The sequence below is a fragment of the Myotis myotis genome, unplaced genomic scaffold, assembly GCF_014108235.1.
Source record: "Myotis myotis isolate mMyoMyo1 unplaced genomic scaffold, mMyoMyo1.p scaffold_m19_p_2, whole genome shotgun sequence".
Classification (NCBI taxonomy): Eukaryota; Metazoa; Chordata; class Mammalia; order Chiroptera; family Vespertilionidae; genus Myotis; species Myotis myotis.
In genome coordinates, this window is record NW_023416324.1 from 70,120,946 (window position 1) to 70,143,626 (window position 22,681).

At 39.9% G+C, this 22,681-nt stretch overlaps 2 protein-coding genes across 20 annotated transcripts in view; one reads left to right on the forward strand and one right to left on the reverse strand.

Moving 5' to 3' along the window:
* GLMN (glomulin, FKBP associated protein) overlaps positions 1–5,291 on the reverse strand; it is a 45,217-nt gene extending 39,926 nt beyond the window's left edge. For 3 of the 4 annotated variants that reach the window (XM_036349402.1, XM_036349400.1, XM_036349403.1), the window contains exons 1-3: positions 5,203–5,291; positions 4,347–4,423; positions 3,800–3,925 (exon numbers count right to left, since the gene is read on the reverse strand). In XM_036349402.1, coding sequence (XP_036205295.1) covers positions 3,800–3,925; positions 4,347–4,385 — 165 coding nt within the window. In that variant the 5' untranslated portion in view covers positions 4,386–4,423; positions 5,203–5,291. The other variant, XM_036349401.1, reaches the window with a different exon arrangement.
* A 57-nt stretch (positions 5,292–5,348) lies between these two features.
* The window catches only part of RPAP2 (RNA polymerase II associated protein 2), a 102,813-nt gene continuing 85,480 nt past the window's right edge, over positions 5,349–22,681 (forward strand). For 12 of the 16 annotated variants that reach the window (XR_004974009.1, XR_004974012.1, XR_004974008.1 and 9 more), the window contains exons 1-6: positions 5,349–5,468; positions 6,148–6,193; positions 11,540–11,654; positions 13,222–13,320; positions 13,493–13,558; positions 17,934–18,022. Coding sequence is in view for 10 of the 16 variants with exons in the window: in XM_036349236.1 (XP_036205129.1) it covers positions 5,396–5,468; positions 6,148–6,193; positions 11,540–11,654; positions 13,222–13,320; positions 13,493–13,558; positions 17,934–18,022 (488 nt within the window). In the remaining 6 variants the exon portion in view is untranslated. The remainder of the gene's footprint in view (positions 5,469–6,147; positions 6,194–11,539; positions 11,655–13,221; positions 13,321–13,492; positions 13,559–17,933; positions 18,023–22,681) is intronic. The other 4 variants (XM_036349239.1, XM_036349240.1, XM_036349243.1 and 1 more) reach the window with 2 other exon arrangements.

Sequence of the window (22,681 nt, forward strand, 5' to 3'; positions counted from 1 at the left end):
CAAAGTCAATGTGTAAATGTATAAGATCTGACATGTCCTAGAGAACAAGCTACAGAAGATGTTAGTGTACATGGACACACAGTTCTTGAGAGGAAATATTATGTTTCCTTCTTCGCTCATTTATTAAATGGACATTTTAGTTAAAAAAAACTTATCACCCTGGCCAGTGTGGCTCGGTTGGTGGGAGCATCATCCAGTGCACGGGAAGCTCATGGGTTCGGTTCCCAGTCTGGGCGCATACCTTGGTTGCATGTTCAATCCTCGGTGGGGGCACAGTAAGCAGCCAATCAATGTATCTCTCTCACATCAATGTTTTTTTTCTCTCTCTCTCCTTTCCTCCCGCTCTAAAATCAATTAAAAAAAACAACTTTTATCAATCTGCATGCTTTTCCTAGATGTTAATATTCATTTTGATGTATTTATGACAAATAATCATTTGGTGTTTTGGTCCTTATTTTTAAATAGCAAAATATATTGATTTTTGTTGTTGTTGGTCCCTTTTCTTCTTTTAGTTCTAGAATGAAATTCCCTCTTTAGATCTATAAACATTCATTTAGGTTTTTAAAAAACAAATTATTTCATCTTTCTTTTTATTTAATGAGAATTACGTTGGAACTATGGTATAAAATGAAGACTTAAATATTTTAAAAACTAATAGTAAAGTAATCATGCTTCTTACCTAAATGGAAAAACAGCTCAGTTGATCTCTCTGAATATTCTTTTCTTACTAGTTAGTTCTTCTACCTGGCACACTCTTCTCCTAGATAGTCCCATAGCTTATACCCCTGCTTCCTTTAAATCTCTATGTAACAGTCCAAGCCCTAAGCATGCTTTATTTTTCTCTATGGTGTTTATCACTTTCTAACATACTATATAATTTATTTATCATGTACATATCTTATCTTCCTTGGCATAAATCCACCGGAGCACTGATTTTTGTTCTGCTATTTCTATTCCCAGTATCTAGAGTAGGGCCTATTACAAAATAGGTATTCCATAAATACAGGTTGAAAGATGTCTGCTACTTTTTAAGTGTAACAAAGTATCCTCCCATGAAAGATTTCATATTCTGTTCTGTTTTATTCTGGGGTTTTTTGTGTGTATAGCTTGGATTTTAATATTTAGGTCCTTACTAACCAGGCATTTGTTATGCAGTTAATTTTTTCAAAATTACTAAATATTTACTCCACCATTACTTATTAAATAAGCCTCTCTCACTTTTTAAAAAAAGTTTCATTTTATTGTTTAAAGTATTACATATAGTATTACAAATGTCTCCTTTTCCCCCCATTAACCTCCCCCTGGGGCCAACGCCACCCCCTGGCACAGGTCCTCACCACCCTAGTGTGTGTCTATTGGTTATGCTTATATGCATGCATACAAGTCCTTTGGTTGATCTCTTACCCCCATCCTCCACCCCTCCCCTGCCTTCCCACTGAAGTTTGACAGTCTGTTCAATGCTTTTTTGTCTCTGTATCTATTTTTGTTCATCAGTTTATAACATTCATTATATTCCACAAATGAGTGCCTATCTCACTTTTTAAAACTTAACTAGTTGTTATGAGACTACTTTGCCAACTAAGTACTTCTTTCCCTTTCTTCCCTATAAGTGAGTCTCTGAGCATAATTAACTGTAAGATAAATTTAAGATTTGAATAAGATTTGTGTAACTGAGCTAAAAAAAAGAATTTTGATAAAATATTTTACAAATAAAATATTAGCTGCAAGTATCCAGTCATTATGTAAATAGTGAATAGTTAAGAGGAAGGGAAAATAATGACAATCCACGAGCTAAAACTTGTTTAGTTTAATATTAATAAACTTATAGGGTAAGCTTATTATCCCTAATTGACAAAAGAGAATGCTCAAGTTTAGAGATTACTGACATGCCCATGTCCAACAACTAACATGAGGTAGACCCAGGATTTACATACAAGTCTGGCCAGCTGCAAACCCCATGTTTTTCCCACTATACTCGTGGTTTTCAATGGCGGCAATTTTGTTCCCTACCTACCAGTGAATATGTGGCAGTTTGGAGACATTTTTTATTGTCATTTAATGGGGGTAAGGATTGCTATAAAACATCAATAGTGCCAATATTGAGAAACCCTGGCACTACAGTGTCTTAGGACAAACTATATGGCTTTCTCAGAAAAACATTTCACATAAAGCAGATTAATAGTAAATCTTAATCAATCTTAACTCTGTCACCTGGCAAGAAACCCAGTCATCTTTGATGCCTCACTCTCTCTCACCCCCACAATCAATGAATTCCCTCTGGTGTACTCTAAAACTTCCTTGCAAGTGCGATATGGTGATAACTGGAGGCAGAGCAGAGTGGTGAGGAGTTCTGAAACCAGGCTGCATAGGTCTAAATCCTGGATTTGGGGCAAGTCACTTACCCTTCAGCAACTGTTTCCTTATCTGGCACATAGTAAATACTCAATAAATATTAGCTATTATTAATTTTATTATTATTAGCTAAAAGTAAGGTACTTTCAAAGATTATCCTCAAGGAGTTAAAGAAAACATTACATTTACTTTATTTTGGGCTACAAAGGAACTGTAAACACATCAAAAACAGATGTTTTAGCCCTAACTGGTTTGGCTCAGTGGATAGAGCCTCGGCCTGTGGACTTAAGGGTCCTGGATTGGATCCCCAATGGGGGGCATGCAGGAGGCAGCCAATCAGTGATTCTCATTATTGATGTTTCTATCTCTCTCTCCCTTCCTCTCTGAAATCAATAAAAATATATTTAAAAAACAAACAAATAAATGCTTTAAATAAAATGTCCTAATTTTTTTCTCCTAAACACAATCAAGGTGCCCTGGATATAATCACAGGTCAGCATGACTAGATTGCAATAGCAACAAAGAAAACTTCTGTATAAATAAACAGGACTATAAATGAAAAACAAAGTGTGTTCCTGGAAAGATAGTCTTCCCTTGTGTAAGAGAAGTCCAAAGACACAAAATTCACCAGTGTTGCCAAAACTGTGTCTGAAAAAAAGTTGTTTCTGATCTAAAAAACATACTTTTCCATTGTGGGGAATGGACTTCTCAGACAACTGTAGCTGGATGATATTGGTCAGTAAGATTATCCAACTCTCCTTATGTCAAAATACTAACTTACTTGATATTTGGTTTTCTATATATAACTGGCTGGAGGAAAAAAATGTGCTAACTACCAAAAATGAATTTCTAGCCTTCCTGATATTTATATTTCTCAAAGTAAATTAATGATCCAAATGCCACTTTTGGTGCTTAACCAGGATTAATCCCTGCTCTTCTAAAGTACTTTAATTATACTTTAACTGTAGCACTTATTTCAGTTATTCTCTAGTTGTTTACATGTTTATCTCTTCCACCAGACTGTATCTTAAAATATACTAATAGTCCTAATTCTTTTTTTTTTTTCTTCCAGTTTCCTACTATGGAAATTTAAGTTGATTTTTATTTTTTAGGTTTTTTTTGTTTTGTTTTTGTTTTTTATTTCAGAGGGAAATGGAGAGGGAGAGAGAGATAGAAACAACAGTGATAAGAGAGAATCATTGATCAGCTGCCTCCTGCACGCCCCTCACTGGGGATGGAGCCCAAAACCCGGGCATGTGCCCTGACCAGAATCAAGCCTTGACCTCCTGGTTTATAGGTTGATGCTCAAACAGTGAACCCCACCAGCTGGGCTTAAGTTGATTTTTAAATGTATGATGAATAAATGAATGGATCAATAATAATAGCATCATATGACTATTCCCTTCCTAGTAAAAGACTGAAAAGTACACACAAAGATCATACTTACCTTATTCTTTTCATTTTGAATAACTTCTAATAGCTGGTCTATGTGCCCTTCATCTATGCATCTTTGGCCTGCTAACTGAAAAAGGCCAAAATCTTCTTCTTTGAAGTCTTGCTCTTCTAGGATTTGCTGGCAAAAACAAAATAAACAAAACAAAACATGTTTAGGCAAATAAAAATGCAATAACTACTTGATTTATTTTATCTCTGAAAATTCTAGGTAAGTTGCCTAAGTTTCATACACATATATATGAAAATTATGATTAACCTAATAAATACTCTAATGAATGATCTTGAAATCTTGTGTCAAAAAATCTATAAGACCAGTATTAAATATTTTAAAGGTTATTTAGAGGAGTATGTCACATGGACAAATAATCCAATCTGCCTTTCTGCCCTCATGCTTTTTCATAGGTCAAAAAAAGCAAGGATTAAAGAAGATAAACAATTTGAGTGACAGAAAATGTAATTAAAAATAATCTGTGCCCTTCCCATAGTATTTTGGCAGGTATTTATCTTTGCAAAAAGAAAAAAAAGAAGAAATTACTTACACATCTCTTTATTATGGATTGAAGTTCTTCCACAGCCATTCCTCGCTGTTTTTCCTAGTTCTGAAGCACACTGTTAACTACCAGAGATAGTACATTGAAGTATTAATGTTATATTTCATTCTGATGAATTAGTAAGTACAATAAAGAAAAAAGTTTTAAAGCTGAAATTCTTTTATTGAAAGCTAGTTGTATGTTAGCCTAAGAAAATAAAAATCTTTTTTTTAAAAAAAACCTCCTGTTGCATCTTTCAGGTTTTCTTAAAATCATGGTTTTGCTTAGAATAGTTCTAAAAGATACAACTTGGGGGGAAAAAATCATCTGGAGCACTCCCAAAAGGATCGCAAGTATGGATTATACAAAGTGCATTAAAAATGCAAAGTATTTCATTTCTGAAACTATTTCCAAAAGTTGGGCTTGAAATCACTTATAATCAATAGGGAGTTTTTAATATTTTAATGTCCCCACTTGACAAAAATTGAAGTCAATACCACTCACGCGGCGGTGGGGAAAGTTCGGATGCCCTCCACGCCAAGTGATCGGGCACTTTCCTTACTAAGTGCAGTCCCTCAAACAACGAATCCAGCCCGTGGACTCGGGGGACCCCGCCCCGTTCCCGCAGCCCATCCCATCGTTCCTCCCGGCGTGGAAGCCCGGCCCCAGCCCCGCAGCGGGGCGGCTAAACCCCAATGCGCGTGCGGGCGGCATCCAGGGAAGCCATTTCTCCCGATTGTCAATCGCCCCGGCGCTCGGGCCCCACCAGTTCGCGGGGCCTCATCCGCCCGTCGTGCCGCATCCCCGCGCCCCAAGGTCTGCCGCGGGCCCCGGCCGCCGAGGACCTCTGCCTGCGCCCACTTACCGGCCGGGCCTCTCTCGCTCCTACGTCTTCCTCACCTCCTCCGGCCGCGCAGCCGCTCTGGGCCCCGCCCCAGGCCCCGCCCACGAGCCGGGCCCGCCCACTGGTCCGCCCCAGCCCCGCCCCACGCTGCGTAGGGAGGCGGGGCCTCGGAGGGAGACCCCGAGGCGGACCGGAGCGCCTGACGTCGCGCCCCATGGCCGAGTCTGCCGGGCAGTCACCGGCCGGCCGCAAGGCCCGGGCCCACCGCGCCTCTCGAAAGGCCGCAGGTAGGCTCCAGGGCCTCTGCCCACCTTGAGTGCCGGACTGAGGCGCGCGGGGCGCCCCGAGAGGCTCCGCAGGGCAGGAGAAGGCCGAGCGCGCCCGCCGCCGCCTCGCGCCTCCCGGGGAAGACCTGCGGCCGGACCCCCGGCTCCTTCCCTTGTGGCCGGACCCCCAGCTCCCTACCCTGGCGTTCCAGGCCCCCTAGAATCTAGGGTGTCCCAGAAGGGGCTGTGCCCTGGCTCGGAGGGAGAGGGCAGTGGAGGCCCCGGGGGCCTAGGGCTGGGGCCGCCAGGCTGGGCAGGTGATCAGGGCCCCGTGGGCAGACGTGGGCAGCTGCCCTGGAACCCGGCACTGGTCCTCCTTCCAGTCGCTTCCTGGCCCCGGGAGTGAATTACTTGGGGGTCGGAGAGAGGTTACCCCTAAAAGTACCCACATCTTAGATTTTTCAGGAGTGCATCACTGCAACTGTGTTACAGGAGAAAATTCAACCCCGAAAGAGATACGTGTTAACCGGGAACGATTCTGGAGTCATTAACTTACAGATACAAATTGGATTCCCATTCCACAGGATCGGAAATGGGATATGTGGAAAAGATGGTACTTTATTTGGGCAGGAATCTGCCCTGGAACCTAATGTATTCGGGTAGAACTTGACCTACTGTCTTTTGGTTTTTTTTATTTTAGGTACTAAACAGAAAAGTACCTTGAAACAGGAAGATGCTTCTAAAAGGTATGACAACTACTAGTATTTGGACAGCTGTATTCATTTGACTGTTTACCTCCTATTAATTGAACCACTTTTAAAAACAGTAATGGGTGCTACCTTAAAAGAAAATTATTATGAGAAGGGGAGACCTGGGAAGCATTATAAATTCTCACTTCGACTGTTACAGCCCCCTGCTCCACGCTTTCAGAAAACCAGCATCAGACACTTTTTAGATTTCTAATGAAGGTATGAGTGTCTGTAGAAAAGTGCATATTTTCAGCAAAATGTTGTCCTGTGCTGTCTCTTGGATTTATCTCTTTGTCACAAAAGTTTCCTAGAATAGGAATAGTCTGTGAGGATGAACTTAAAAATACGTTTCTGTGGTATTTTATGAAGTGTTGGCTTTGGCCTTAATTTACTAATTTTTTTTCAAGTTATTTACTTAGTGTAAGATACGCCAGACCTGTTAGGACCTGGGGATATAATTTTGAATAGAATAGACACAGTTCCTATCTAGCGGAACAGAGACATACCAATTAAATTATCACAAATAAATACGTAATTACAAATTGTGATAAGCGCTATAAAGGAGTCAGAACTCATAACCAGAATCTAATTTAGCTGTAGGTTGGCTGGGAAGGTGGTGGGTTTTCAGGGGAGGGTTTCTCAGAAAGTAATAATTAACCTGAGTCCTGAAGGCTAAGTAGGCATTCACTAGACAGAGTAGTGAGGGGAGAGACCGCCAGCCAGAGATGCAGTGTGTTTGTGACAGGAAAAGGTTTGGTTGCCTAATGGAAGGAGAGATATCCAGGGTGGTGTGCAGCATTCTGAGCAAGGCAAGAACAGAGCACAGGAAAAGGTTAGAAAGGCAGGATTCCATTCATACAGTACCTGGTAGGCTGTGAGAGCAATTTAAATTTTCTACGTGCAAATGGGAAACCTTGAATAAAGTGATGAAATTTAAGTTTTAATATGTTAAGGATGATAATCATCTGGAATGGAGAAATTGGATGGATTTGAGATCTGCTTTGGTGACTACAGGTATATCTCAGAGATAATGCAGGTTCAGTTCCAGACCACCGCAATAAAGCAAGTCATAATCCTTTTTGCTAGTGGAGATCTTGCCTTCAATTTGTAGAAAATGCATCATCTGTCAAGTGCAATAAAGTGAAGTGCCATAAAACGAGGGATGCCTGCATTTCCCGTAGGGTAGCATGATTATACTGTCTTCGTTTTAAGAAATATTGCAACTGTCTTCAACACTGATCTGACCACAAACCTAAGGAGATTGTCTTATTTTGAGCACTATAAATTGCAGAATATAGACAAGCTGAAATGTATTTTGAGCAGACCATTCAAGATGATGAAACAATTAAAAAGCCATGGGGATAACCAAATAGTTGTTGAGGGGAGTGATCTTTCATAAATTTATTCCAACTATAAAATACTTCCACATTCAATCCAGGTGAATACTTTTAAGCCAGAAAGTAAAGTTTTCAAAAATATAAAACAATTCCACTATTCACACTAAATTTTTTATTTAAAAACTAGAGGCCTGATGCACAAAATTCATGCACTGGGGGTGGGGTGGGGTCCCCTTAGCCCAGCCTGTGCCCTCTTGACGCCCAGGACGCCTTGGGGGATGTCTGACTGCTAGCTTATGCCCAATCCCCATCAGGACTAAGCCGGCAGTCAGACATCCCTCTCGCAGTCTGGGGCTCTCGCAGTCCAGGACCCCTCTCTCCTTACCGCTCACCTGCAGTGGAGGCAGGAGAGGCTGCCGCCACCGCTGTGCTCGCCAGCCGTGCATCCAGCTTCTGGCTGAGCAGTGCTCCCCCTGCGGGAGCGCACTAACCACCAGGGGGCAGCTCCAGCATTGAGCATCTGCTTCCTGTTGGTCAGTGCACATCGTAGCGACCGGTTGTTCCACCATTTGGTTGATTTGCGTATTAGGGTTTTATTATATAGGATATATTAACATGGCCTGGCCAGCGTAGCACAGTGGTTGAGTGTCAACTTTTGAACTGGGAGGTCACAGTTCAATTCGTGGTGGAGGCACATGCCTGGTTGCAGGCTCCATCCCCAGTGTGGGGCATGCAGGAGGCAGCCAATCAATGATACTCTCTCATGATTGATGTTTCTATCTCTCCCTCTCCCTTCCTCTCTGAAATAAATAAAAATATTTAAATATATATATATATATATATATTAACATGTAACAGGTATATTATTAAATAATAAAAGAGTAATTTGCAAATTAACCATCACTCCCTCACTCCCTCATAAAGATGGTGGCGGCCACAGAGCTGGAGCGAGCAGGAGGCTTGGGTTGCCCCTGGCGATGGAGGAAGCCAAGCTTCCCGGCCTGCCCTGGCTGGCACTGGGCTCCACTCAAGGCTACAGAGTTTCAATTATAGAAGATAAATAAATCCCAGATACCTGCTTCCAGCTGGTGTGGCCTCCGTTCAAGAAGGGGCTGGGAACCTGGGTTGGGCAACCCAGGCTTCGAACTGGACCAAGGCTACAAAGTTTCAATTTTAGAAGTTGAATAAATCCCAGATACCTGCTTCTAGCCCGCTGGCATGGCCAGCCTGAAAACGGCCATCAGCCCCTCACCCAGGCTGGCCACACTCCCATGGGGTCAGGGTCCCTACTGGGATCCCCACTGGGGGGCTTGACCAGGCTGAAAACAGCCATCAGCCCCTCACCCAGGGTGGCCAGGCACCCCAGTGGGGACCCCCACCCTGAAGGGGGTGTGGCCAGCCTGAAAACAGACCTCTGCCCCTCACCCAGGGTGGCCAGGCACCCCAGCGGGACCCCCATCCTCATCTGGGACACCCTTCAGGGCAAACCAGCCAGCCCCCACCCATGCACCAGGCCTCTATCCTATATAATAAAAGGGTAACATGCAAATTGACCCTAACAGCAGAATGACTGGGAATGACTGGTCACTATGACACACACTGACCACCAGGGGTTAGACCAGCCATGGGCAAACTACGGCCCGCGGGCCGGATCCAGCCCATTTGAAATGAATAAAACTATTGAAAAAAAAGACCGTACCCTTTTATGTAATGATGTTTACTTTGAATTTATATTAGTTCACACAAACACTCCATCCATGCTTTTGTTCCGGCCCTCCGGTCCAGTTTAAGAACCCATTGTGGCCCTCGAGTCAAAAAGTGTGCCCACCCCTGGGTTAGACGCTCAATGCAGGAGATACCCCCTGGTGGTTAGTGTGCTCCCACAGGAGGAGCTCTGCTCAGCCACAAGCCAGGCTGATGGCTGCCAGTACAGCGGTGGTGGCGGGAGCCTCTCCCGCCTCCTCAGCAGCACTAAGGATGTCCGACTACAGCTTAGGCCTGCTCCCACTGGCAAGTGGACATCCCCCGAGGGCTCCTGGACTGCCAGAGGGATGTCTGACTGCCAGCTTAGGCCCGCTCCCCGGCCAGCAGGTGGACATCCCCCAAGGGGTCCCAGACTGCGAGAGGGCACAGGCCGGGCTGAGGGACTCCCCCCTCCCCCCAAGTGCACAAATTTTTTATTTAGATATTAAATAAATGGTTTAAATTTTTCTCACTTTTAACACATTGTTTGCGGGTAGTTTTTATCGCGCGCTAACAGGTGGCGGGGGCCATTTTTGCTAATTTTTTGCGCAAATGGCAACGTTCAGTAAAATTACGATAACTTTAGTTTACGTATTTATACGTTACACGCATTCTACCGCTAGTGTATAAAAAATGTATTAATACATGTCCCGCGCTCTACTACCAGTCAACGTAAAACGTAAAAGTAAGATGTATAAATACATTTCCCTCATACAATGTGTTAATATGGTGTCAGCAGATATAATTTACATAGGCAAAAGCTCTAATTTTAAGAGTGTAAAGGAATGGTGAGACCAAAAACCACTGCTGTATACCACACTACCTGTCATTATTTCTGAGAGAGGGCAGCTGTGAGACTTGGGTATCCATGGGAAGCAGCTGTAGGTATCTATCAGTTAATAGAAGTTATTATGGGTTGAGATAGTTAATGCTAAGTCAGCAATTCCTAATGCCAGTTATGTACTGATCTTAGTACCTGACATACATAGCTTTTATTGGTAGGCAGCAAAATGAGAAAAATAAAATGTTTTTCATAAAGCTAGATATAAATATAGTCAGTATGAAGAACTGCTTTTTTAATTGTGTCCGTGTCTTTTATACTTATTTGATGTAAGCATGGCCTTTATGAAATGATGGGAGAACAGGTGTTAGTTGTAAATTTATTCTTGTTGTAATGTCCTTATGTGTTCCTAGTTAGCAATCCTGTGCCAGTCCTCAAAATTGTTTTGTAAGATATTGTTTCAGGGAAGGAATTAGAATCTAACATTTTGAAGGTAGGGAGAAAAGGTGAGTATATTCTAGGTCCAGATATGAGAGCCAAGTCAAGGTCCAGGAGGTCAGCAAAGGTTGGTTTAGGAGGCAAGTAGACACCAATGCTAGGTAGGAGCAAATGCATCACCAAGAGAGTTGGTATCTTTGGTCTTGTGACAATGATTCTCAATCCAGTCGCACACAAAGATTGTTTGGATCACTTTTAAGAAAACACCAATAACCAGACCCCATCCTCAGAGATTATGATTTAATGAGCCTGCAGTGGGACCTGGGCATAGTATCTTTTTGAAAAATCTCATCAGGTGGAGCTATGATTGAGAACCACTGTCCTGGGGCCGTTGTTTGATCTGATAACCCGTGCTTTATGTTCATAATGTGTGGGACACACAAAAGCTGACAGAGCCCCATTGGTGCCAGGACAAGGACCAGTCTTCCAAGGAAGATTGCTATTTTCCTAAACCATAGTCATATCAATATAGTTATTTAATGAAACTTACAACAAAAGTAAGTAAACACTTCTTTGCAAATATGACTCTCTCTTGTCAAACTGTGCCATCTGTTGACCTTGAGACTTGACACAAATTTTTACTTGTAAGAAGAGCCAAAATTATATTTTTTCCTCTCTGATCTCTTCTTATTTATAAATATTTCAGGGGATAAGCCTCCCTTTTTAGTTACCCACAGAAGTAATCGAGTATAAACTTATAATTGGCAAAAAGATTTCACCTCATTTTCTTTTCTGTAGGAATTTCTGAAATTCTTCCTTGTACTCTGGGTTCTGCAAATCTAGTTTTGTGACTGACCTTCTATGTGTCCAGTACAAGTAGCTTGTTTCCTTTTCGAAAAGTATTGAGTCAAAAGTAACAGCATTAAAAACATAAATTTAGGTAGCAAATAGTAAGTTGTTAGTGTATTTTAAAACAGAAAATTGGCTATATAAAACTTACAAGTTCAATAAGTTACATTTTAAATAATTCTTTTTTAATTTTAGGAAAGCAGAACTAAAAGAGACTGTGAGAAAGAAGATTGAGTTTGAGAGAAAAGCTCTACATATTGTTGAACAACTTTTAGAAGAGAATATTACAGAAGAATTCTTAATGGAGTGTGTATGTATTCACAGATTATTATTTTTGTAGTAGAAAATCTTTAAATATGTGCAACATGAAACTTGCATTATTGAAATCTTTGAATCTGTTCTTAGTCACCACATGCAGGTAACATGCTATATAATTTGTGCATTAAAAAATAATCACATGTATTTCTTTTATAATGACGTTAAATGCACTAATGAAAAATAACATAAATATTTCACCCCTTAGTAGTAATTGTTTTAACCACTCTGCTATTCTTATTTTATTTTCATCATTTGCACTAATGATTCCAATGTCATTTTCCATGTTCTGTATGTTGTCCTATTTTAGTAACAGGAGATCGTATTTGTTAATGTAATTCCATTAATTTGGATATTTTAAAACCTCAAATATAGATCCTTTATGATTTAACACTTAACAAGAAAATTATAATCTGCATTTTTGCTTTGCTTGTTTTCTTTTTTTTTTTTTTTTTAATATATTTTATTGATTTATTACAGAGAGGAAGGGAGAGAGACAGAGAGTTAGAAACATCGATGAGAGAGAAACATCGACCAGCTGCCTCCTGCACACCCCCTGGGGATGTGCCCGCAACCCAGGTACATGCCCTTGACCGGAATTGAACCTGGGATCCTTCAGTCTGCAGGCCGATGCTCTATCCACTGAGCCAAACCGGTTTCGGCTTTGCTTGTTTTCTTTAATGGCTCTATTATATGAAATTTTTGAATGGAAATTTATATTATGTCCTCATAATCCTTAAGAGAAAAAAAAAATGGAAAATTAAAACTCAGAGCTTCTATTGCAGAAGTAATTTTTAGATTTTTCTAAAGAGGAATATAAATGTGATAAATTTAAATTGATATAAGTAACTGCATAAAAATCTGTGTACCATGATGACTCTAAACCAGAAATGCTTCATTTGAAATAAGTACCTTATAGTACTCTCAATAAAAAATTGTTCAGTCCCTGCTAATACAGAAAAAATTCTTCAAAAATAATCTCAAGAAGTGAGATTATTTGAAGAGGAAGATACCAATGGAAAAAAATTTGGTGTTAGCTTATAACTATCACTTCAGCATTCTCTTGTACAGTTTTTCAGAAGCTGGAAGATTTTGCACAAAAATTTGGTCAGGAGTCACTTTGACCTTTGTTATACTTTATTTTTTTAGATTGTGCTTTAAAAATAGGTAAAATTATATCTTGTTATTTTATGTGCTTTATTTTTTTAATAATAATAATTTTTTAAAATAAAATGTACTATCAGTATTTTGCTTTGGTATAACACTCACTATAACACCATCTCTTCCTCCTGCCTCAGAATTTTTTCATGAACTATGTAATCTACAAAGATGCATAGTCTACTGTGGCAGAACTTTTTTTATTTTTTGAGTACTTACTACATGTTGAGCACTCTTCTGAGTTCTTATTCTGTATTTTTTCCTCTGATTCTAATATCAAACCTATGAGATAGGTAGTGTTATTATCTTCGTATTTTCAGATAACATTTATGGGGCTTAGAAAGCTGATAGGAACTTTTTCCAATAATCTGGGATTGGGGGATGCCCCTTTTATTTCATTACAGGGGAAGTGTATCACACCTGCTCACTACAGCGATGTCGTGGATGAACGTTCTATTATCAAGCTCTGTGGTTATCCCTTATGTCACAAGAAGCTAGGAATAGTAAGTAATTTTAAAACATATATACTTTTAATTTTTATATTTAATGAAGTTCTTTGTAGAAAGAACAAGAAACTGAGGTTATAAACTAATGACATGATATATAGATAATTTGTAACATAAGTTCAAGTTTATTACTTGAATTCTTTTGTAAGCCATACATTTTTTTCTTTAGGTACCAAAACAGAAATATAAAATTTCTACCAAAACCAATAAAGTTTATGATATTACTGAAAGAAAGGTAAGTTTAAAGTTTATTTTCAATTTAGCACTTAATTTTTAATCTTATACTAAATGAAATTCTAAAAACAACTGTTTAGCCCTAGCTAATTTGGCTCAGTGGATAGTGTGTCAGCCTGCTGACTGACTGAAGGGTCCCGGGTTTGATTCTGGTCAAGGGCATATACCTTGGTGGCAAGCTTAATCAGCCAATCGATATGTCTTTTTCACATCCATGTTTCTCTCTGTCTCCCCCCCCCTTCCGCTCTCTCTAAAAATATCAATGGAAAAATATCCTCAGATGAGGATTAACAAAAAAAACAAAACAACAACAAAACACACACACACACACACAACTGTTTGAAAATTTTGCCTTTTAGAAAATAGTCACATTAAAAGTTTTTCATTTATAGATATTTCATTTAAGGTGTTATAAAAAAACTCTTCGTTTATTCTTTAATTAATCTTTAAACATTTAAAAGTTAAAAGTGGAATAAATTCAGGCAAGTAAATCATGGAACAGAATAGAGAAGAAGAAACAGACTCACCACATATGTGGACACGTGATATATGACTACGGCAATATTAAAGATTGGTGAAGAAAGGATGGATTACTCTGTAAATAGCACTGGCACAATTAGTTACCCATATGTAAGAAATAAAAATTGACCTTTATCTCAATGTACATACAAAGATCAATGTTAGGTTAATTAAGGACCTAAGTGTAAAAGACAAACCTTTGGAAAGACATATGGGAAAATCCTATATAATAAAAGGCTAATATGCAAATCAACTGAATGGCCAAACGACCGGTCACTATGAGCTGTCCCCTAGTGGTCAGTGCGCTCCCACAGGGGGAGCACTACTCAGACAGAAGCTGGGCTCATGGCTGGCCTAAGCTGGCAGTCGGACATCCCCTGAGGGCTCCCAGACCACAAGAGGGCGCAGGCCGGGCTGAGGGACCGCCCCCCCCCCCCCCGAGTGCACAAATATCGTGCACCGGGCCTCTAGTACTTTTATAAACTTCCACTAGAGAGAATTTTTTTAAGTAAGGTAAAAATTATAGACTCTGCCCTGGCTGGTGTGGTTCAGTTGGTTGGAGCATCATCCCGTACACCAAAAGATCTCGGGTTCAATTCCAGGTCAAGGCACATACCCAGGTTGTGGGTTTAATCCCCAGTCAGGTGCCTGTGGGAGGCAGCCGATCAATGTTTCATTCTCACATTGATGTTTCTCTCTCAAATCAATAGAAGCATGTCCTCAAGTGAGGATTAAAAGTAAATAAGTTATAGACTATAGAGGAAAAAGTGATAAATTTTTCTACATTGAAATTGAAAATGTTTGCTCCTTAGAAGTTTCCAAAAAAGAGTGAAAAGATAAGCTCCAAATCAGGAGTTATATTTCTGCCATATCTGATCACAGATTCATAACCAAAAAATATAATCTATAAGAAAAAGACAAACTACCTGATAGAAAAATTTTCTGAAGGAAACTTGAATGGTTAATGAATGTATGAAAAGGTGCTCAGTCTTATCAGTAACCAGGAAAATAGCAAATGAAAACACATTGAGTTATGTATTCACAGCCTCAAAAGTGACAAAATTATAAAAATCTGACAATATTAATAGCTCTGTATTCTGCTGATAAAATAAAAATTGGTACAACCTCTGAGAAACTGTTTCGCATTATCTAGTAAAGTCAAATTTTCATGCTCTTTATGGCCAAGCCTTTCTATTCTTTGGTATATATCCAAAGGAAATTCTTCCTCAAGTATATAGGGTGTCCCCCCAAAAATATATATATACTTTGAATAATTATAAAAGCAGTGTTTATTAAAATACACTTCATGTTCAAAATTGAGCTATTAGTTGATAAAGTGTGTATACATATTTTGGGACACTCTGTATGTGTATATGAATGTTCCTACATGGATAAACAAAATATTACGTATGCATAAAATGGAATATTATTCCCCTTAAAAAGTTAAAAAGGAAGGAAATTCTAACACATGCTACATCATGGATGAAATTTAAAGACATGCTAAGTGAAGCAGGCCAGCACAAAAGGACAAATACCTGATTTCACTTATATGAGGTAACTAGAGTAATCACATTCATAGAGGGAGAGTAGAATGGTGGTTGTCAGAGGAGGCAGAAATGGGGAGTTGTTTAATGGTTGTAGAGTTTCAGTTTTGCAAGATGAAGAGAGTTCTGGTGATGGACGGTGGCAATGATTGCACAACAGTGAGAAAGTTACTTAATGTCACTGAAATACACACTTAAAAAAATGATTAAGATGGTAAATTTGGCATATTTTACTACATTTTTTAATTGTAAAATTTGAAAAAAATAAGTTCATAGTAATACTGTAGTGATAGCAAAAACATTAGAAACAACTCAATTGTCCATAAATAATAAAAGGTAGAGTACTTACATAGTGTAACTGAATAAGCTACAATTTCGTGAAAAAATCTCAAAAAACGTAATGTGGAATACAAAATGGCAAGAATATGTCCAGCTGGTGTGGCTCAGTGGTTGAACGTTGACCCATGAACCAGGTGGTCACAGTTTGGTTCTTGGTCAGGGCACATGCCTGGTTGCAGGCTTGATCCCTAGTAGGGGTGTGCAGGAGGCAGCTAATCAATGTTTCTCTCTCATTATTGATGTTTCTATCTCTTCCTCTCTCTGAAATCAATAAGAACACATTAAAAAAAATGACAAGAATATATAACAATATGATTCCATTTAGGCAAAGTTTAAAAGTAGGCAAAACTGACAGATTTTATAAGAATATATATATACTAGAGGCCCTGTGCACAAAATTCATGCACTCAGGGTGGGGGGCGGGGGGTCCTTCAGCCTGGTCTGCACCCTCCCACAGTCCAGGAGCCCTCAGGGGAGTGGGCCTAACCCGGCAGTCGGACATCCTTAGTGCTGCTGCAGTGGCAAGAGAGGCTCCCGCCAATGCCGCTGCACTCGCCAACCATGAGCTTGGCTTCTGACTAAGTGGTGCTCCCCCTGCAGGAGTGCACTGACCACCAAGGGGCAGCTCCTGCGTTGAGCGTCTGCCCCCTGGTGGTCAGTGTGCATCATAGTGACTGGTCGTTCTGCCATTCAGTCAATCTGCATATTAGTCTTTTATTACTAGTACTAGAGGCCCGGTGCACAAAAATTTGTGTACTCGGGGCGGGGGGGCGGGTGGAAGGGTCCCTCAGCCCGGCCTGTGCCCTCTCACAGTCTGGGACCCCTCGGGGGATGACCACCTGCTGACTTAGGCCCGCTCCCGGGGGGGGATTGGGCCTAAGCTGGCAATCAGACATCCCTCTGGCAGCCCGGGAGCCCTCGGGGGATGTCCACTTGCCAGTGGGAGCAGGCCTAAGCTGTAGTCTGACATCCTTAGTGCTGCTGAGGAGACGGGAGAGGCTCCCACCACCACCGCTGTACTGGCAGCTATCAGCCTGGCTTGTGGCTGAGCAGAGCTTCCCTTGTGGAAGCGCACTGACCACCAGGGGGCACCTCCTGCATTGAGCGTCTGCCCTCTGGTGGTCAGTGTGTGTCATAGTGACCAGTCATTCCCAGCCATTCTGTTAGGGTCAATTTGCATATTACCCTTTTATTATAGAGGAGTGCCTGGCCAGCCTGGGTGAGGGGCTGATAGGTGTTTGCAGGCTGGTCACACCCCCTTCAGAGTGGGGGTCCCCACTGGGGTGCCTGGCCAGCCTGGGTGAGGGGCTGATGGCTGTTTGCAGGCTGGTCACACCCCCTTCAGGGTGGGGGTCCCCACTGGGATGCCTGGCCAGCCTGGGTGAGGGGCTGAGGCTGGCCAAGGCCCCCGGTGATGGAAGCTCCCAGCCTCTCCTTTTTTTCTTTTTTTATTCTGGGATTTATTTACCTCTATAATTGAAACTTTGTTGCCTGAGTGGAGCTCAGAGCCGGCCACAGCAGGCAGGAAATTTGGCTTCCTCCACTGGAGCAACCAAGCCTCCTGCTCGCTCTAGCTCCGTGGCTTCCTGCCGCCATCTTGGTTGGGTTAATTCGCTCTGATTGGCTGGTGGGCGTTGCTTAAGGCATAGTGAAGGTATGGTCAATTTGCATGTTTGTTTTTTATTAGATTAGATATAGGATAGGATATGTATAGGCAGCACAACTAAGAGAAAGCAAAGAAATGAGCAATAAAATTAATAATACTGGTTACCTCTGGGGAATGTGGGACGTGGTGCCATCAGAGAGGGGCACATAGAGGCCTTCGAAGGTATTCTACCTTATTTCTTACCTTGGGTGGTAGATTCATGGGTTTTCATTTTTTTCTTTGAACTACATATTTATGTTTTATACTCTCTTTTGTACATATGCTGTGTTTCACAATTAAAAAAACTAACTAGTTTACTTTTTTTTCAGTGTTTTTGCAGCAATTTTTGTTATAAAGCATCTAAGTTTTTTGAAGCACAAATTCCTAAAACTCCAGTATGGGTTCGAGAAGAAGAAAGGTAATTTAAATCATTGTATATACATTTGTCCGTATATTCTAAAAATTTCCTTCTGCTTTTTGAGGTATGCAGAAAATAGATCTAAGTCTCTTTGGAATATACCACTGTATACATTTTAATTGTGGGGAAATGGTTATATTTTAAGAATAACTATTAGGGATTTTACACTTAAAATCAGAAAATTAATACATGCAAATGTTTTGTGTATTATTTTAGCTTTAATCACAAAATTTGAACTTTGCTTCCTGCTACACTGGTTCATTCTTTCTTTTTAAAAGATTTAATTGGCTTTTTCAATGAATCATGAATCAGGTAGCATCCCATCTAGTAAATAGAAAGGTGCTCTCGGCCAGTTATTTCTTTTAATATTTCTATTAATATAGTAGTCCTGGAGTAAGAATGTTAAATATTTTCAGAATATACTGGATCTTGGAATCCAACTCATCTCAGTTTGTTGTTAGGAAACTATGTTCTAAGATTTAAAAGTTCACGTTACTAATTTGTTCAATTTTCTTAAACATCAGTATAATATTTTATAAATTTAAAGAACCCCAATTGAGAGTCATTTTTAGCAAAAAGGTTTATGGACATTCCTGGAATTTTGCCTCTTGGGAAATGTTTAAGCATTTACAACATTTTAGTAGTTGCTGAATTTGAGAGAAAATTTATTATTGTGGGGACAAATGGCATAATAATATAAAAAGACTAACAAAAATTATTGTTATACTAGAGGCCCAGTGCATGAAATTCGTGCGGGGGGTGTGCGGGGCCTCAGCCCAGCCTGCACCCTCTCCAATCCGGGACCCCTCAGGGGATGTCCGACTGCCTGTTTAGGCCCGATCTTGGGGATCGGGCCTAAAGAGGCAGTCGGACATCCCTCTCACAATCCCGGACCACTGGCTCCTAACTGCTCACCTGCCTGCCAGCCTAATTGCCCCTAACTGTCCCCCTGCTAGCCTGGCCACCCCCAACTGCCCCCCCCCCCCCCGCTGGCCTATTCCCCCCCAACCCCCCCCCCCCACTGGGCCTTGTCGCCCCTAACTGCCCCACCCTACTGTCCTGGTAGCCCCTTACTGCCCTCCCTGCTCACCTGGTCACCCCCAACTGCCCTCCCTACTGGCCTGGTCACCCCTCACTGCCCCCCTTTGCTGGCCAGGTTGTCCCTCACTGCCTCCCCCCACCCCCGCTGGCCTGGTCACCCATGCAGCCTGCTGCTCGGATGTTTGGTCGCCCCTCACTAACCCCCCTGCCAGCCTAGTCGCCCCACACAGCCTGTTCGGTCGTCCGTTCGGTTGCGACGGTCACTTAGGCATATACACACACACACACACACACACACACACACACACATACATATACATATATAATTAAGCTATATTATCTAGAAATTCCAAACACAGGCTTAATGAGATAATATACCAAGTAATTCATATTTGATAGACAATATTATAACAACACTAGGCATTGTTATTTGTGGTAAAATAGGATCTTTTCTAAATAGAGTCAATGACATAAATGTACTGAGATGCAAGTTGATGAAAGATATTTACCTAAAAAAACAAAACAAAACTCTTAGTCTTATCTGATGAATGGTGTAATGCGATGCTACTGCAGGTTCACTTAGCCCTAATTGTACTGATGACAGTATCTTTGTTGGCAGACACCTTTGCCTGATGATCCATTCCTGTGTGGTTTAGAATATGTAAAATATATCACCCTATGGCCTTTGTTAATTGAATTAAACATAAGGAAGACTAAATTGTTCCTCATTTCTCTACCAGCCTATCTGACTTTCTTCTTTGGAGGATAAAAGATTGTAGCATTGTCCAAGTTGACTGGGAAGCTGAGAGCACCTTTTAAACTATTGCTCTTTATCTCCTTTCTTAGTATTTCTATCACAAGAGCTGTCCATCACCTTCCTTAGCCCTACATCAACAATATATTCCATTCCCCGCTGTTAAAACTGCTGTTTCCTTACATTGTCTTTACCCCTACATCCAAAGATATCTTCTCTACTTAAATTTAGCCCTTTCATTTAGCCAGTCATCATATCTGCTTCAACTGCTTCAAAACCGTTTACCAAACCACCTTTTCTGTCATCTCTGTTTTCTTCAAATTTAGTCATAGTTACTTCCTTTAGCTAATTTAAAATAGTTCTTCCCTCTAATTTTTTTCTAAAATCTTACCATCCTATGTTCAGAATGCCCACTTTTTCCTGAAATATGAAACCCTGTCACTTTATATTTGTGGTTCTTGAAATTCTACCTTACCTATATGTACATCCCTACCTCACTAAAAAAGAAAGATGGCCCTAGCGGGTTTGGCTCAGTGGATAGAGCCTTGGCCTGCGGACTGAAGGGTCCCGGGTTCGATTCAGGTCAAGGGCACATGCCCAGGTTACAGGTTCAATTCCCAATAGGAAGTGCAGGAGGCAGCCGATCAGTAATTCTCTCTCATCATTGATGTTTCTATCTCTCTGCCCCTTCTCCCTTCCTCTCTGAAATCAATAAAAATATGTTTTAAAAAATAATAAAAATATAAAAAAGTAAAAAGAAACATGAAAATGTCCTTGGTTTCCCTAATCTAAGCTAATCAATTGAGTTTACATTCAAAATGTGTAGTATGTGCTTAGTACATGGCAGATTACACACATGTATAAAGTCCAACCTATAAGTTTAAATCTCATTGGGATGGCCAAATACATATCCATGAGTGAAACAAATTTGTACTTATTCTAATGGCGACCTATTATGTAAGTAGTGAGAATAAAACATTACACAATGAGAAACTATAAGCAGATATGAGAAAATAAACTTACAGGAGTGGGTTGGGATGTTGGAAGTAGATAGTGAGAACATTAACTCACTTGAAAAAAAGGGTATGTTTTAGGAAAAAATAGAAGATAATGATAGATAACAAGAGGCCAAGCTAAGTTTGGTATGTCCTCAAGTACTGGGGAGCCATCAAATGTTTTTGAACCGAATTTAATCTGGCATTGGTGTACAAAATAAATTAAAGAAAGGATCATAATTAAAGAGCCGAAAGGATCCTTAGAGGTAATTTAATCCAACTGCTATCAAATAAGCTCAGAAAGGGTATTAATTTCTTAAGCTATTGATAGATTCTGACCATGCCAGAATTCTTTCATCATATTCCACTTGATTGTAACCAATCTATAATATACACTGTCACATTGTACATAGTGCAAGTATAGCCTTTATTTATGTATAATGCTTTTTAGTATATAACCGTATCAGTGTACTAGTATTTTATACCTAGATGTGTCAGTGTTACCTTGATTTCTAAATTCTTACGGGCAAGAATTATGTCAGTTTATTTAATGAGTCCACTAGAGGTCACTGTGTTTTCACAGAGAATGATATTTTTATGTGCTAATGATCAGCATTCTAGAATTCAGTATTTTAAAGAGTTTGTGTAGCTATTGCACATATAATAAGCTCAACAGGAATGTGATACTTTAAAAAAAGTCTATTCAAATATGATACAGGGGTATAACATTCAGAATCTGTTTTCTTTTAAAGCAGGAAAAAATGCTTCTTTTAAATGGTGGCATTTAGTATTTAATGCAGAGATATTTTTATTAGCTTAAAAGTGAGTCATCGTAATAAATAATAAGTCACATCACAATCGCTTAATGATAGTTATCTTATTACTAATATTACTTTATTAATTATTGAATACTTATTTAACAATAATAATTTTAAAATAAGAATAAATTTTAAAATCCACTCAAAGAATTAATACTTTATTGCAATGACTTCTAAAATTTTTGACTACTATAATAAATGCATTTTACATTATGATTCATCACATTCATATAACGGAAACAAAAGTTTTATGAAACAATACTTGTCTTCACTACATGAAAAGCCTCTGATATTTTGTACTCTGTTGCTTTTTAAAAATGCTGGTAGCACTGAATTGGTTGGTCCTGATCTGCAGTTTTAAGAGCACTGCTTTACTGGATCTAGCTTAGGGTTTCTTCTTATACTATAGAAAAGCCTGTTATCAACACTAAGCCTCAGTTTCCTCATTTGTAAAGTAGAAAGTTGCATTTGCGGTCTTAGTTCCCTTTAGTTCTGATGTTTTACAGTTCTCAGTTAGTCTGCTGCTATAGTGAAAGTCTTCTAGTAAGGAAAGGTCTTCTTTATAAATATAATAAAAATTTAAATTATCAGCATAAGACTAGGGAAACTTATACTATCTTGTCCTTGTAGGGAAGTCTCTCTCATTTAAGAATTTAGAATAAAAGTTACTTCAGTTTGTGAAGATGAAGACTGATAAAGAATTGGATCAAAGTTTTTAAATTATGAGGAATCGGGAATGCTTTATTCTATGTCCAGGACAACTTGAAGTTGACAACTGCAGGAACACCATGGTGTTACACACCATTTGGAAATAGAATACTGAATTTGACAGAGTTTGGTCTTTCTTAGATTACTGTGAAAGCAAATATAAACATATTCACCAGATTCTAAAATACTAAAACCTATAGTGTCTCAAAATTTGATTGTTTTATATCATAATCTCACTATGACAATAAAAAATGTATCACGAAACATTTAGACAAATTTATGAATTCTAGCTCCATATTTCTATCAAGGCTTTGAAGTCATAAAGGGCCTTAGAGGTTTTCTA